At 46.7% G+C, this 14362-nt stretch overlaps 1 protein-coding gene across 9 annotated transcripts in view; it reads right to left on the minus strand.

Moving 5' to 3' along the window:
- Positions 1-14362, minus strand: part of LARS2 (leucyl-tRNA synthetase 2, mitochondrial) — a 188978-nt gene that overhangs the window by 15461 nt on the left and 159155 nt on the right. For 6 of the 9 annotated variants that reach the window (XM_077859188.1, XM_077859189.1, XM_077859187.1 and 3 more), the window contains 5 exons: positions 12691-12791; positions 10131-10313; positions 8699-8868; positions 6819-6896; positions 3050-3161 (listed from right to left, as the gene is read on the minus strand). In XM_077859188.1, the coding sequence (XP_077715314.1) occupies positions 3050-3161; positions 6819-6896; positions 8699-8868; positions 10131-10313; positions 12691-12791 (644 nt within the window). Of the gene's footprint in view, positions 1-3049; positions 3162-6818; positions 6897-8163; positions 8476-8698; positions 8869-10130; positions 10314-12690; positions 12792-14362 lie in introns of those variants that run through there. The other 3 variants (XM_077859191.1, XM_077859192.1, XM_077859195.1) reach the window with 2 other exon arrangements.

The raw sequence follows: 14362 nt of genomic DNA on the forward strand, positions 1-14362 counted from the left end.
TGAATAAAGAGAGTGGTGGGGTGCCTGGATGAGTTGGGGGAGGATGTGACTTCTGATCTCGGGGTTGTGAGTTTGAGCCCCACGTTGAGTGCACAGTACCTTTTTTTTTTTTTTTTTAAGATTTTATTTACTTATTCATGAGAGACACAGAGAGAGAGAGAGGCAGAGACACAGGCAGAGGGAGAAAAGCAGGCTCCATGCTGGGAGCCTGACTTGGGACTCTATCCCAGGACTCCGGGATCATACCCTGGGCTGAAGAAGCACTAAACTGCTGAGCCACCCGGGCTGCCCTAGACACTACTTAAAAATAAAATTAAAAAAAAAAAAAAGAAAGATTTATTTTAGAGGGGAGGGGGAGGGGCATGACCAGCAGGGGCAGAGGGAGAGGGAGAGAGACTCTCAAGCAGACTCGGCACTGACTGAGGAGCCTGGTATGGGACTTGATCTCATGACCCTGAGATCAGAACCTAAACTCAAATCAAGAGTCGGACACTTAACCAACTGTGCCACCTAGGCGTCCCCAAAATAAAATCTTAAAAAAAAAAAAAAAAAAAAAAAAAAGGAGAGACAGACCAGACCACATGGAAGTCTGGAAGAGGTAAAGATGTAAAGCCTTCCCAAATTAATTCTAGGTTTAACCACATTTCAAAATCTCAAGGATTTTTAAGCACAAAATTATACCAGAGTTCTACTGAGAAGAATAAACAGGTGAGAAGAACTCAAATAATGACAAAAAAAAAAAAAAATGAAGGGAGGCTAGCCCACCAGATGTTAAACTATGTTGAAAAAAACCAATAATTAAATTAGTGAAACAGAACATACACTTCAAAAACAGATCCTCGAGTGGAAACGGGGATATTTTCAGGAAAATAGTCTGGCAACATAGATCAAGAGCCTTAAAAACATTCTTATCTTTTCCATTTCAAGGGCATCATCTGAAATGGAAACTCATATCTATGCACAGAACTGTCCGTGGTGGATTATGGGAGCCAATGCTAGATACGTCACCGGAACAGTTACCAAAGTCATGCCTGTGGGCAATTAATGCAGTGATTAAATATGTTTACAAGTAAAACACACACACACACACAAAATCTAAAATGTTTATAAGTGTATCTTATTTTTAAACTGGAAATACTCACAGATGATTTTTTTTTTTTTTTTTTTTTTTGCAAACTCTTAGGAAGCCAATTGGACCTCCACGTAAAACCACAGATGGCCCAAACTATTGTTCCACATTCTGATTGTCTTGAGTAGGTCCTGACAGGCCACGCTAGGCCTCTGACACTGAGGCCCAGGCCCAGGGAACTGTTCTCCTCTAAGATTTATTCACCTGCTCTGGTCCCATAAGATGTGTGGCTCTGATGTTCATCTTCATGGCAGCAAAGGCATGAGCATATCCCTCAGGATTTCAAAGGGAAGGAGTGTGCCCAGGTTAGGTTATTCCAGCATGTGGGGTGAGTTTATCACTAAGTGATTGCAAAGGCCTTGCAGAACACCTGGAATCGTGATGGATGCTCTTGTTTGTTGATATTCACTCATGATCCAGAGACTTTTTTGGAAGCTGATTTGAGAATATGCATCAAAAGCCTTACTATTTTGCATCTCTTCTGAACAAGCATTACATTTAGACATGTGTTCTCAGGATTGTGCATGTGAACAAAAAATTAGCTATTCAACTCCTACCTTTTTTTTTTTTTTAAGGATTTTATTTATTTATTCATGAGACACACACACACACACACAGAGAGACAGAGAGAGAGAGAGAGAGAGAGAGACATAGGCAGAGGGAGAAGCAGGCTCCTTGGGGGAGCCCGATGTAGGACTTGATCCCACGACCCTGGGATCATGCCCTGAGCCAAAGACAGACACTCGACCACTGAGCCACCCAGGTATCCTGCTATTCAATTTTTAGAACAATAATATATAGTTTGAAATAGTCTAGGTGTCCAAAGATAGGAAATGGGAAGACACTTTAAACCTCACACCATCTGAAAAAGTAGTTCCATATTAAAATTCACAAAAAATAGAGATGACAAAAAGGAAAAGAATGAACTATTGAAGGCAGTTCAGGGTAAAGAACATTTCAATATTTCTTAAAAGGAGAGGATACAAGTATTCCTAGTGATAGCCTTTTAGAATGACCAATTGGCCCTGAAAAATGCTCTCAAGAGGCTACCCTAAGACAGAAAAAGTACATGAAGTCCTGCCTTGGGCTTTCCTCTGAAAGTCAGGTCTTAACAGTAGAGAGACACAATCCCCTGCCTGCCTGTGGATCAGAATTGCCTAAGAGCTGGTTTAAAACTCTCCAGTCACGGGGCGCCTGGGTGGCTCAGCAGGTTAGGCATCTGCCCTCGGCTCAGGTCATGATCTCAGGGTCCTGGGATTGAGCCCCAGTCGGGCTCCCTGCTCAGCGGGAAACCTGCTTCTCCCTCTCCCTCTGCCCTTCCCCCCCACTCATGCTCTCTCACTTTCTCTCTCTGTCAAATCAATCAATCAATCAACCAACCAACCAACCAACCAACCAGTCAATCAAAAGCCCACTCTCCAAGCACTCTCCTGGCTCCAGAACTGGGACCTCTAAGGGGGCAGGTGAGGTGGAAGCTTCCATATTTCGCTTACAAAAGCCTCAGGCAGTGGGACTTGCTTCAGTGCCCAGTTTAGGCATGATGGTCTGCTGGAGCGACCAAATCCCAGTTCATGTGAGTTTTAGATCTGCAGTATGATCCAGGAGCCCTTTTCTCCATCTGTCAAGTGGGATTAAACCTGAGTTTCCACCTTAAAAAGATAACCTGAGGTCACGGTATATGGAGAGCAGGAGGCTGAGTTAGGAGAAAGAATGCCCAGTCTGGACATGTGTGCTGAAGTGGAGAAGTGCTTTCCCCTTCGGCAGGGGTGACCATGCAGAAGCCCCATTGTGACCGTAAGACAGAGGTCCCGGGTAGAGATGCCAAACACTGGACCCCATGCCTGAGGACACTTGAGCCCCAAGTTGTGTTCCACGAGAGGCTTGAGCACATCCTGCTCAGATGAGGACACCCCCACCTACCTGCCCAGAGCTCCGAGGTGATGTGAGGGGCCATTGGGGCAGCCATCACCACCAGGGCACACAGCGCGTCCTCAAACTCAGGGCTGTGAAGAACCACTCTCTGAGAAGCTTGCTGAGGAAGAGAAAAGAATGGTGTAAGTATACTGAGATGATCGGAGCGCCTGGGTGGCTCAGTTGGTTAAGCGTCAAGCTTCAGCTCAGGTCATGATCTTAGGGTCCTGGGGTTGAGCACTGTGTGGGGAGCCCGCTTCTCCCTCTCTCTCTGTCCCTCCACTCTGTTCATGTGTGCTGTCCCTCTCAAATAAATCAATAAAATCTTTAAAAAAAAATTGAGACGAACAAAATAAGCCTGCCTAAGAAAAGCCATTCATGTATCTGAAGTGCAGAGACACAAGCGGGTAGGCCGAAACCCTCCTTTTACCATCTGTGTTTGCCCTGGACAAAGAACTTGCCCCTTTCAATCAGAGTATTCAAAGGAATGCAGCAGCAGCAGCACCACATACACGACTCTTAACTGAGCACATACTAGGCCCTCAGTCTGAGGCTCATTTGGTTCCCACAACTACCCTTACAGGGTGGTGTTCTTACCCTTGACGGATGAAGCAGCTACAGACCACGAAAGGAGAGTAACCTGCTCCCAGGTATGTGGTTAGCCAAGTGACGCAGCCCCCATGAGAATCCAGCTTTGTCTTACACCAGACTTAAACTACTAACCGCTCTGCGAGGTTTCCCGTGCATTGCAGGGCCAGTGAGACACACAAAAAGACTTGCCCACAGGCTCTGCAATGTGGAACGTCCAGTGCAGGGGCCCTCCTGCCCGCTCAGGGGCCTCGGGGGTCCTCCTTCTATTAAACAGCTTTGCCGGTTAACAGTAAAGACCTGGTTTCCTCCTGCAATGCAGCTGGTCAGATAACGCAGCCACACCCATTTAATTTATGGGGCACCTACTCTATGCTAGACTTTGGGGAAGTCCCTGCCCTCAAGGAGTTTACAGAGGATCGAGGGGAAAAGTGACAAATGAATCGAGGGTGAGGATTCCACGGGGTGCAGGTAGGGAGGGAGGGTGGTCAGCAAAGCACGGTGTAAGGTGGCGACTGTAGACCAAGGACAGCCCAGAGGGAGGCAAACAACTGTCCTGAGTTTCCCAGAGGCTGGCAGTTCTCAAGGCACCCTGGGGAAGTCATGGTAAAAACCAGCCTAAAGTGATGGTGGCAGCTCAGTCTATGTTTGTTAACTCAGTCTATGTTTTGTCACCCTGTGGCAAAAACAGTTTTGGTCTAATTTTAGGATTTTTTTTTTAGATCTTATTTATTTTTATTTATTTATTCATGAGAAACACACAGAGAGAGGCAGAGACATAGGCAGAAGTAGACTCCCTTGATGTGTTTGTTAAAATTAAAAGTAGGTAGCGGGGGCAGCCCCGGTGGCGCAGCAGTTTAGCGCCGCCTGCAGCCTGGGGCGTGATCCTGGAGACCCTAGATCAAGTCCCACGTCGGGCTCCCTGTGTGGTGCCTGCTTCTCCCTCTGCCTGTGTCTCTGCCACTCTCTCTCTCTGTGTGTCTCTATGAATGAATGAATGAATGAATGAATGAATGAATGAATGAATAAATAAATAAATAAATAAGTCTTAAAAAAAAAGTAGGCAGCCCACATAATGTATTTTGCTAGGTAAAGGGAGTCCAAATATATTAAACATTTTTTCAAAAAAGCATGCATATATGATCTTTGCAAAACTGCCTAAGAGATTTAAATATAATTCCACAGAAGACGGTACAGAGAGAATTTGCCAGAAGTAGCTGTTGGGGAGAAGAAATTTCATTTTTCTATAATATTAGCCATTTTTTTCCTGATTAAAAAAAATAACACACACTCAACAAAGAAAATTTGGGAAATATACAATTACACATAACTGTATCACCTAGGAAAAAAACCAGATGTATTTTTATCCTGGTCTGCAAAAAGGCAAAAATATGTGAGTATACACAACTGTCCACATACCCTTTTGCTCGACTGGAATTTTTGTCATGCAGGCACTTCCGTATTGTGTGTCTTTACTTGATGTTGTATCGTGAACAGTTTCTGAGAGTAAGGATTCCTGGAAGGTATGATGTGAGCGGTGGTGGCACATTTCCTTCTTATTGATATGACAAGTCATTTTACGACTTCCCCATCTGAGGACAGTTGGGGTATTACATGTCTGTGATTATGAGTCACTTGCCAATGGGTATCCTGAGCCAAAGGACCTAAATAATTGTAGTAGGGCTACCAACCTCAAAGCTGAAGTTCCTCTTGGCAAGGTTACATCAACCACGGCCACTGCTGCTGTGTGATACTCTCTCACTGCCTTTGTCATAGGACAGACTTTATGTTAGAAAGTCTCTACAAATTTGATAGGTTAAAAAAAATAGCATTGTATTTTTAATTTGCATTCATCATGATAACTAGCAAGGCAGATATATTTTTTCTGCCAAGTTTACAGATTATTTCTATTCCATTTTCTGTGGGTTATTGTCTTCTCACATCTTCTCACTGTTTTTAGGTTAGGTATTTTCATATTCATATGTAAAGAGCTCTTAATATGTTAAGGATATTAAGGCTCATATCTGACATATTTGTTATAAACTATTTTCCCCAGTTTTTACCTTTTTAATATGTCATGTTTTAATATACTAAAAATATTAAGTTTCACGTAGTCAAGCATGTAAATTTTTTCCACTTTCTTAAAGTCTGGGGAGAGCTTCATTATAAAAGCCATTTGTTCGGGCGCCTGGGTGACTCAGTTGGTTAAGTCTCTGCCTTTGACTCAGGTCATGATCCCATAGTCCTGGGATGGAGCCCCATGTTGGGCTTCCTGCTCAGTGGGCAGTGTGCTTTTCCCTCTCCTTCTGCCCCTCTCTCTGCTTGTGTTCTCATTCTCTCTAATAAATAAAATAAAAAAAAAATAGGCATTTGTTAATAGTTTTAATGTGCTTTTTGTTGTGTGTTGTCCAAACAGCTAACCACTGGTCTAAGCTCCATTTGTTGACAAATGCTTCCCCTGGCAAGAAACATTCTAGTCATATGTAGCAAGATGAGTCTATGCTAAAAACGCTGACTTTTGTTTTTAGTGAGCACAAATCTGATCTGTCCAGGTTAAATGAGTGTAAAATATTAATGATGCCGAGGGGGTATCAGATCAATCGGGAAAGCAGGCAGTGGAAGCATGAAGAAAAGAGCAGAGCCGGAAGAGAAGGGGGCTTGAGTCTGGTACTGGTTTGTCACTAATCATCCAGACATGTCATCTAACCTTGTTGGGTGTCACTGAACTCATCTGCAAGATATGGGGGTGGGGGAGGAGAGAGAGGGAACAGGGTTTGGACCAGCTTTTAAGAACCTTCCAGCTAGGAATACTTGGGCAGCTCAGTGGTTGAGCATCCGCTTTTGGCTCAGGTCATGAGTCCAGGGTCCTGGGATTGAGTCTTGCATTGGGCTTCCCATGGGGAGCCTGTGTCTCCTTCTGTCTGTGTCCTTGCCTCTCTCTGTGTCTCTCAAGAATACATAAAATCTTAAAAAAAAAAAAAAAAAAAAAAAAGAATCTTCTAGCTATAAAACTAGGTTGTGATTATGGAAAAAATGCTTCTTTAAGATAACAGAGCCACACCAAGGAGGTGACACCATGATGCTACCCTCTGTCCACGACCCAGGACCCCCTGCAGGCCACCTAACAATGTGGTTGGCAGCCACCTGCCCTCCTCTGCGACCAGCAAATGAGGGCAGGAGGGCCGCTTACCAAGAGGTTACTGCTGAGTCCCATCAGCTGAGCAATTGCAGAATTCAGTGAGAAGTCCTCTGTGAAATGGCCGGTCACCTATTTATAAAAGTCAAATTATTCACTGTCTTCAAAATTCCTTTAAGGTTTTCATAAACAACCAATGCAACACAACACAACAACAAAGCAAACGAATTATCCAAAAAAAGGCAGGGGGAATTAAATGAATGCAATCAAAGATGTTTATAAATGTATTCACCATTTTGAATAATCATGGTAACATTTCATTGGCAAAGATTTTTAAAATCAGGATCTATAGTGTTTCCACTATTCAACACTTCCAGCCGCCCCACATCTGGGACAGTGCTGGTTCTCACAGCACTATCCCAAATGCTGCTAACTACCTGGATAGGAGGCAAGACCCACTGACAAGCAAACATCTATACAACAGTCAGCAGGAGGTGGGGTACAGGATATCCCTTCTCTGTGGCTACGTGACTTTCATTCACAACGAAGGTTATTAGTATATGGGATAAGTTTTGCATTTTTGAATATGGAGTCAACATAAGAATACGAGTATGACCTGTCAGCTACTTCCTGTTTGTGTGCTTTTCAATTTCGGCCACGGCCAAGAATACAGAGAAACGACATGTCTAAAGATATCGAAAAACAACACATCTAAAGATGTTGTTGAAATACTCCAATTCTATTATCTGACAGAACAGAAAAATGTGCCAAATCCTTACAGGAAATATGTGGTATGAAAACAATCATTCAGGCGTCACTCACATCATGAAATTCAACTGCGTGAGCTCTGTGTCTCTACCCTAGAGTGGGGAGGATAGAGATCTTCCCTGAAGAAGTGTCACCGAATGAGACCATGCTGCACCCGTGGCCTCATGAAAACCCTGTTCCTCCAAGGTCATCAGTTACGAGTCCAGAAAAGTGACCCTGGCTGACTTTAGATTGGCAATTCTAAAAAACAGAGGTAAAATTAAAAATTCAGCCTGAGGAGTATTTGGTGTGTTTGGTACCCACTAAAAATACAGCTCCAGATCTCCTAAAAGCCTTCTTTCAAAGATAGGACTTTTTTTTTTTTTTTTTTTACAAAATGCTTAAAAAGGCAAATGTCATGGTATTGTGTCAGACTTCTAGATAAGAAATGTATAGGGATTTGTTATCAATGAAGAATCTTTTAAAATGAGTGAGGGGGCGCCTGCCTGGCTCAGGAGGTGGAGTGTGTGACTCTTCATCTCAGGGTCAGGGCTTCAAGCCCCACGCTGGGTGTGGAGGTCACTTAAAAATAAAGTCTTTAGAGACAGGAAAAGATAAAATGATTTAGACAATAAAACATTCTCTAAGAAGGTAATATGAACAAATAATTTATTGGCAAAAGTTACGTCATAGTAACTCACACAGATTCTGTGTAACAAAGTAAGTGGTGGGAAAGTCCTCACTATGCTGAGCGTCCAGGAACTTGGATTCTAGTCTCTGGGCCCCATCTCTGTCCCCACCTGTACAATGAGGAGGCCAAAGAACAGTCTCCTCATGCCTGTTTCACTTCTAAACTTCTGTTTGTTGATCTCCCACGTATGCGTCATCAGCATAATCCTGCATTTGGTTCTCTGCCCCGGTGTATTAAGTGCAGAGCCACAGGGAGGGAGCGGCCTCCTGAGATCTGGGATGGACATGTGGGGACCACGGTTAGAGGAAGCCGTTTCCTGAGAGCGAGTCTTCCTCAGCATGTGGACTGTTGCTCCCCGCTGGTGAGATACTCGACACGCTGACGGCAACCCTTCAAGACCAGAGGCGCACGACAGAGAGGAAGGAAGAAGGGTAGCCCACCCACACCAAGAGCGCTCAGTCACCAAGTTAACCAGCATCCCCAGAAAGTTCCTGACCTCAGAGATGACTGCATTCTTGTACTCCCAGAGCTTCTTGCTCTCGGCTCTCTCCTCGTTCCTCAGCAGCTCGGGCCGGGGAACCATCCCAGATGCCCTGGCCTCAATGAAGCGGGTCACCAAGGTCCACAGACGCTGTTGCCACCTTAGCACACCCGGGAGGGCATCAGCTGAGTTTCATGACAAGAAATGAGACAGAGAAGGAGAGACATGTGAGTGACTGACCTGGTTGTACCCCAGCCCAGAGAGGGACTTGTGCATTGAAGACATGCGTCACTGTGCCCCAATGGGGGTTATCCAGGGCAGGCTGCAGGGTCCACCCTGGCTTCCAGGGTCTGGGAGCTCAGAGCAGCACTACTCTGCCATATTCAAGAGCCCTGGGTATTCAGAGCTCAGGGCTGCAGGGCTACTCAGAGTGCTGCCCCTCAACCACCCCTGGCCCCCACAAGCTCAGGAGCCCTGGGGGATGTGCCTCGGTGACCAGCTGCCTTCAGTAAGAAGCTTGCTGCCACAAAGGTGTCCCCAACGACACCTATGCCTGAACGTCTGCACTCTGTAAGTCCCTGATTCCAATGCGGCCAGTTCCAGGACTGGCACCTGTGACGATTGCTCCAGAGCACACTTAGCACTAGGAAGGGATGCTGGGTAAGCGGTCATCCCAGGCACTGATGGCTCCTCCCCATAGCAACACTAGGGGTGGACCACAGGAAGGAAAACTGAGTGAGCATTGGGCCGCTTATTCTTGGACATCCCGACACCTAAGATTGGACCTCATCCTTTTTCAGATCTAATCAACTCTGTACAGACAAATCTCCCCTCAGGGGGCTCTGGAGGCTGCTGTGGGTGACAGAGGTCACGGAAAACATTAGGAGGAGGCCCCAGAGGGCACCCGGGTGGCTCAGTGGTTGAACGTCTGTCTTTGGCTCAGGTCACGATCCCAGGGTCCTGGGATTGAGTCCCGCATCAGGCTCCAAGCAGGGAGCCTGCTTCTCCCTCTGCCTTTCAGGGTAGATGGAGAGGGGACTGGCCTCTGTGGACCACCGAGGGGTCTCAGGGTTGCATGGAAGCCAGTCTGGCTCCTGTGGAATGTTCTCAGGCGGGGTCTTTGTAGGACCAGCAGCAGTATACCACAGATTTGCCAAAGGCAGGGACTGGACACTGGGACCCCCTGGACGCTGTGTCAGCAGGTCTGGGGTGAGGATTGGGAATCCACATGGCCACCAGCTCCCCCCGGGGTTCTGAGGCTCATTACATCTGGGGGCCCTGTCTAAGATTGGCACAGGATGCTGGACAAACCACTACTCGTTTCAGGGACCCGATTCCTAGGACCCTCGCTACTGTCTTCAGCCACGACATTTCCTTCCCCTAAACTCCTTCGGCATCTGAGGCAGATCACAAAGGAGGCGGCCCCGGGGACAGGAAGGGGACTTACTCTTCACATCCCACAAGATATCCTTCTCGGGAGGGGCAGCGAAAAGGATGTAGAGCCGGATGGTGTCGATGCCGAACTGCCCCACGACCTCCTCGGGGTCCACCCCATTGTGCTTAGACTTGCTCATCTTCTCCCACGTTACCTCCAGCTGCTCCTTCGTTTCTGAGTGAACAGGAACAGAGCCTACACACCGAAATAACAGGTGGGGATATGTGTGGTTCTGAGCTAGCTCTAGAAAAGCCCATCTCAGAAGAGCTGTTCCAAGTGTCCAGCTGAGGAATCCCACTGACTCACTTAACACGCCTCTTTCTCCTTCTCTACAGGATGTTACAGGAAATGTTTTCGCTTTGAAATAAGTGAGGCTCACTTCTCACCACAAACCTTCCCTTTGGGAATACACGGTACGGTCAGAAGTGCCTGGGCCAGCTTTTTCTCGACCACAATATAAGACAAAGCAATTTCCTGCTTTGTAAAAGTCAATTACTTTTATCTAAAAGAGAAAGTAGGAATAGGGCAACAAAGCTTTGCATGCTGTACTGTCTTCTTTATGGATTCATGGTCTCCTCTGGAAGCTGGTGGTGGACTGGTCTGGGCCTTCAGGGCAGAGGAGCACCCCCAGAGGTCACTACAGTTCCCAACACGTGGTCTGGCCCCAGGAGACCATGGGCTCATGCGGAATGGGGTACACCCAGTGGTGCCAGGGTGCCACGGCCTGTTCTTTGGAAGTGACTCCTCCCCACCCACATGCCACTGGTCCAGAGGGTGCTGATAGAGAAGGCCTTCCGTGGCTGGGACAAGGAAGGACATCTGGCCAGGCTAAGGTCTTCTCAGAAACCAGAATTAAGAGACAGAAACTCTTGTTTCAGTGTTCCTGGGAACCAGAGCCATAAAGTCCTAAGGAGATGGGGTGAGCCATGGCCTGGTGTCTCCCCAAGGTCACCCTGTAACCTCAGAAGCCAAGCCTGGTGGAGAAAGGAGAATAGGGCAGAAGAAGAGGGCAGGTGAAACAGGCATGAGAAGCTAGGGGACAGGGGAAGAAGTCCTAGACTGGCATCTGTGTGGCAGCTGGTGACCGCGGGTGTGCTGTGAGGCCAGGCTAAGCCCCGGCAGCTGGCTTGGGTGACAGCCCTATATCCCACGCTCGACCTGCCTTTGGGTGCATTTCTGTTCCTTCCAGGCAGACAGTCCTGGACTCTGGCCACAACCAAACTCCCAAGGGATTGATGTGTGTGCCTAAGAGCTAATTCCATAGTTCACAGAAGTGCACCCCTGAAGGAGATGGAAGCCTGCCCAGGCTGTTCCAAGTATTCTCTCCCACGGGGAAAGTCTGCATGGGAAGGGAGAAGATGTTCACAACACTGGCCCTGTGACATCAGAGCAAAGGGGAACCGAAGTTGCTTTATCCAGGCTGTGGTGAGGCTCAGGGAATCACTGCTCCGTTTATTCTGCACACTTCCTCCGGGTTGTAGCTACCCTTTTCAGCACTGTTGTGCAAATTAGGAAAAAGGCATCTATCTGGGCAGAGCAGTTGAGAAATTAGAGGTGCCCTCTCTTGGCAGATGTGGCCTTGAGGTGTTAAGTTTGGCAAGTGGCTGGATTTGAGGCCCTGCTCAGCCCCTTGACTGGGTGCCTTTGTGCAGTATACACACTGCACAGCTGTACATGACAGTCCTGCCCTTAACACAAAGAGCACTTCATTGACAATTGCAATCTGGATGCCCTTTGGATTTGGCTCCTTTCCCCGCTGGTCTGCTGGAGAATCACTGCCAATTTCTGCCTTTCTAGCTTCTTTTTCTCCCTTGGACCATTCCAAACTCTTGATATATTACTGCATTAATTAGGTAATTCCCTTGATGGCTTCCACCTAAATCTTTCCTCTAGTATTTGGCTTGGGAGGCTGCCTACCATTAGGGGTTTGTTGGGTTTACATGATTTCATCCATAGTGCACTGGGTTTTCTAAGTCAGAGTTCTGGGGGTTTCTTGCAGGGGCCTCTAGATACCCCCATTCCCATCTTCTGATTTCATCGGTATACTGGGTGCACACAACACCTTCACGGTGCCACCTATAGATCTGGTAGAGCTACACTACAGATCTGGTAGGAGGAGCTACCCCTGAGGAAAAGTTCAGGGGAAAGCCAGGGAAGTGCTAGATGGGGTTGCTCTGGGGTGCTGCAGGGTAAGTTTAGTGCCACGCCTCTAAACCACTAGGGAGAAGTGCTGGGAGTACCCCAAGTTTCAAAGAGTGTCTCTTGGGTCTGGGGGCTCTATCCCTGAGACGAGCTGTCAAACATAAGTGAGGACACGAGCTGATGGCCAGGTTGACTCTGGGTTACATACACACGAAAACCTGCCGGAAGTGAACCGACATGGCTGGGGCTGGGTTGGGGCCGAGAAGCAGGCAGCTGTCTGAACCCCAGCCTTCAGAGGGCACCAGCCCGCAGCGGGCGGAGGCTTGGAGACCCTGGATTTTCCACAGCTGAGGCCCTGGGCAAACACCTGCTTTGTCAATGGCTCTCAGGCCTGTGAGTACCGGGATGGGACCAGGTGGGCCACTCTTACCTGTGAGATCTACTTCTTCTCTCTGTAGGTATTGTCCAGATGGCAGGCGGAATGTCTGTCCCTTGATAAGGCCTTGGGCCAGCAGCTTATGAAAAGGCTCTCTGAGGAAAAATAACAGGAAAAGAAATCGATGGGTAGGGATTTGAAGTGTCCAGAAGACAGCAATACAAACCTTATCAGCTGGATGGAGATAGTTGCCCCTCACAAAAGCAGGGGGGCTGGCCAGTGCCACTTGTAAACCCGACTGGAACAAACCGCTCCTTATAAAGAAGTGATAAGAGCGTGAAGTCCAATCAGCAGGCGTTAACTCCTGTCCACTTGGCGAAGTGGCAAGAGCACGAGGCTTCTGATTCGGAAGACCTAGATTTGAACCCATTTTCCTTCTCGACAAATTCCATGAGCCAAGACAAGTCCCTTACTGGTTCTTAGCATCAGTTTGCTTCTCTGTTAAGTAGAGGCAATAAAAATCTGTCAGAGGGCTGTTGGGAGGATTCGAGAATATGACTGTGTGAACATACTCATAAACTGTAAAGAACCATAAAAAAGTCAGCTACAGGCGGAGTCTAGCATCAGGAAGGTCTCAAGAGGATGCAGAGAAGTTGAAGTTGGGGCTCTGTTCAAGCAGACTCCTTTCACCTCAACCTTGTATACTGTGGCTACTTATAATCTTTAAAAAAAATTTTAAATCATAGAAACCAATCACGTATTTACCCTTTCTGTTCAAATTCAAACATTACCCTCCTCTTAGGCCTACCCCCGGCCTGAAGAGCCACGTTATTAATTGTATGGTGAATATACCTGGAAAAGTCTAGAGACTTACTGAATGTCTTTTCCATGCAAATGAGTATATATACACATATACATATATATAGTTTTGCACAATTCTTATTTTATTTTATAAATAGATTTTACTTATTCATGAGAGACCCAGAGAGAGAGAGAAGGCAGAGATATAGGCAGAGGGAGAAGCAGGTTCCATGCAGGGAGCCCAATGTGGGATTCGATCCCAGGACTCTGGGATCACACCTTGAGCCAGAGGCAGACACTCAACTGCTGAGCCACCCAGGCAGGCATCCTGAGTTTTGTAAAAAAATTTTTAAAAATTTTATTTACTTATTTGACAGAGAGAGAGCACAAGCAGGGGGAGCAGAGGCAGAGGGAGAAGCAGGCTCCCCAATGAGCAGGGAGCCCAATGTGGAGCTGGATCCCAGGATCCTGAGATCATGACCCGAGCCAAAGGCAGACATTTAACCGACCCAGGCACCCAGGCACCCCGGCACCCCTTTGGTGTAATTTTTTAAAAATTTAAATTGATCATCATGTATATACTACTTTGTGGTATTTCATTTACTATAGGAAGGATTTTTCCACAACAGTCCAGACAGATCTATCTCAGCTTTAAACAGCTCTCTAGTAGGTCTACGGTACAGATGGATTATAATTTGTTTATAGTGCCTGGTTTTCATCACTTTTACTGGATGAAGAGTGAAATATAAACTTTTTCTCTGAAGGGGACAAGTTGAGTTTGACTCCTATGCTGAAAGGACTTTTCTTTTTTTTTTTTTTTTAACATTTTATTTATTTATTCATGAGAGACAGAGAGAGGCAGAGACACAGGCAGAGGGAGAAGCAGGCTCCATGCAGACAGCCTGACATGGGACTCGATCTCGGG

The sequence above is a fragment of the Canis aureus genome, chromosome 19, assembly GCF_053574225.1.
Source record: "Canis aureus isolate CA01 chromosome 19, VMU_Caureus_v.1.0, whole genome shotgun sequence".
Lineage (NCBI taxonomy): Eukaryota > Metazoa > Chordata > Mammalia > Carnivora > Canidae > Canis > Canis aureus.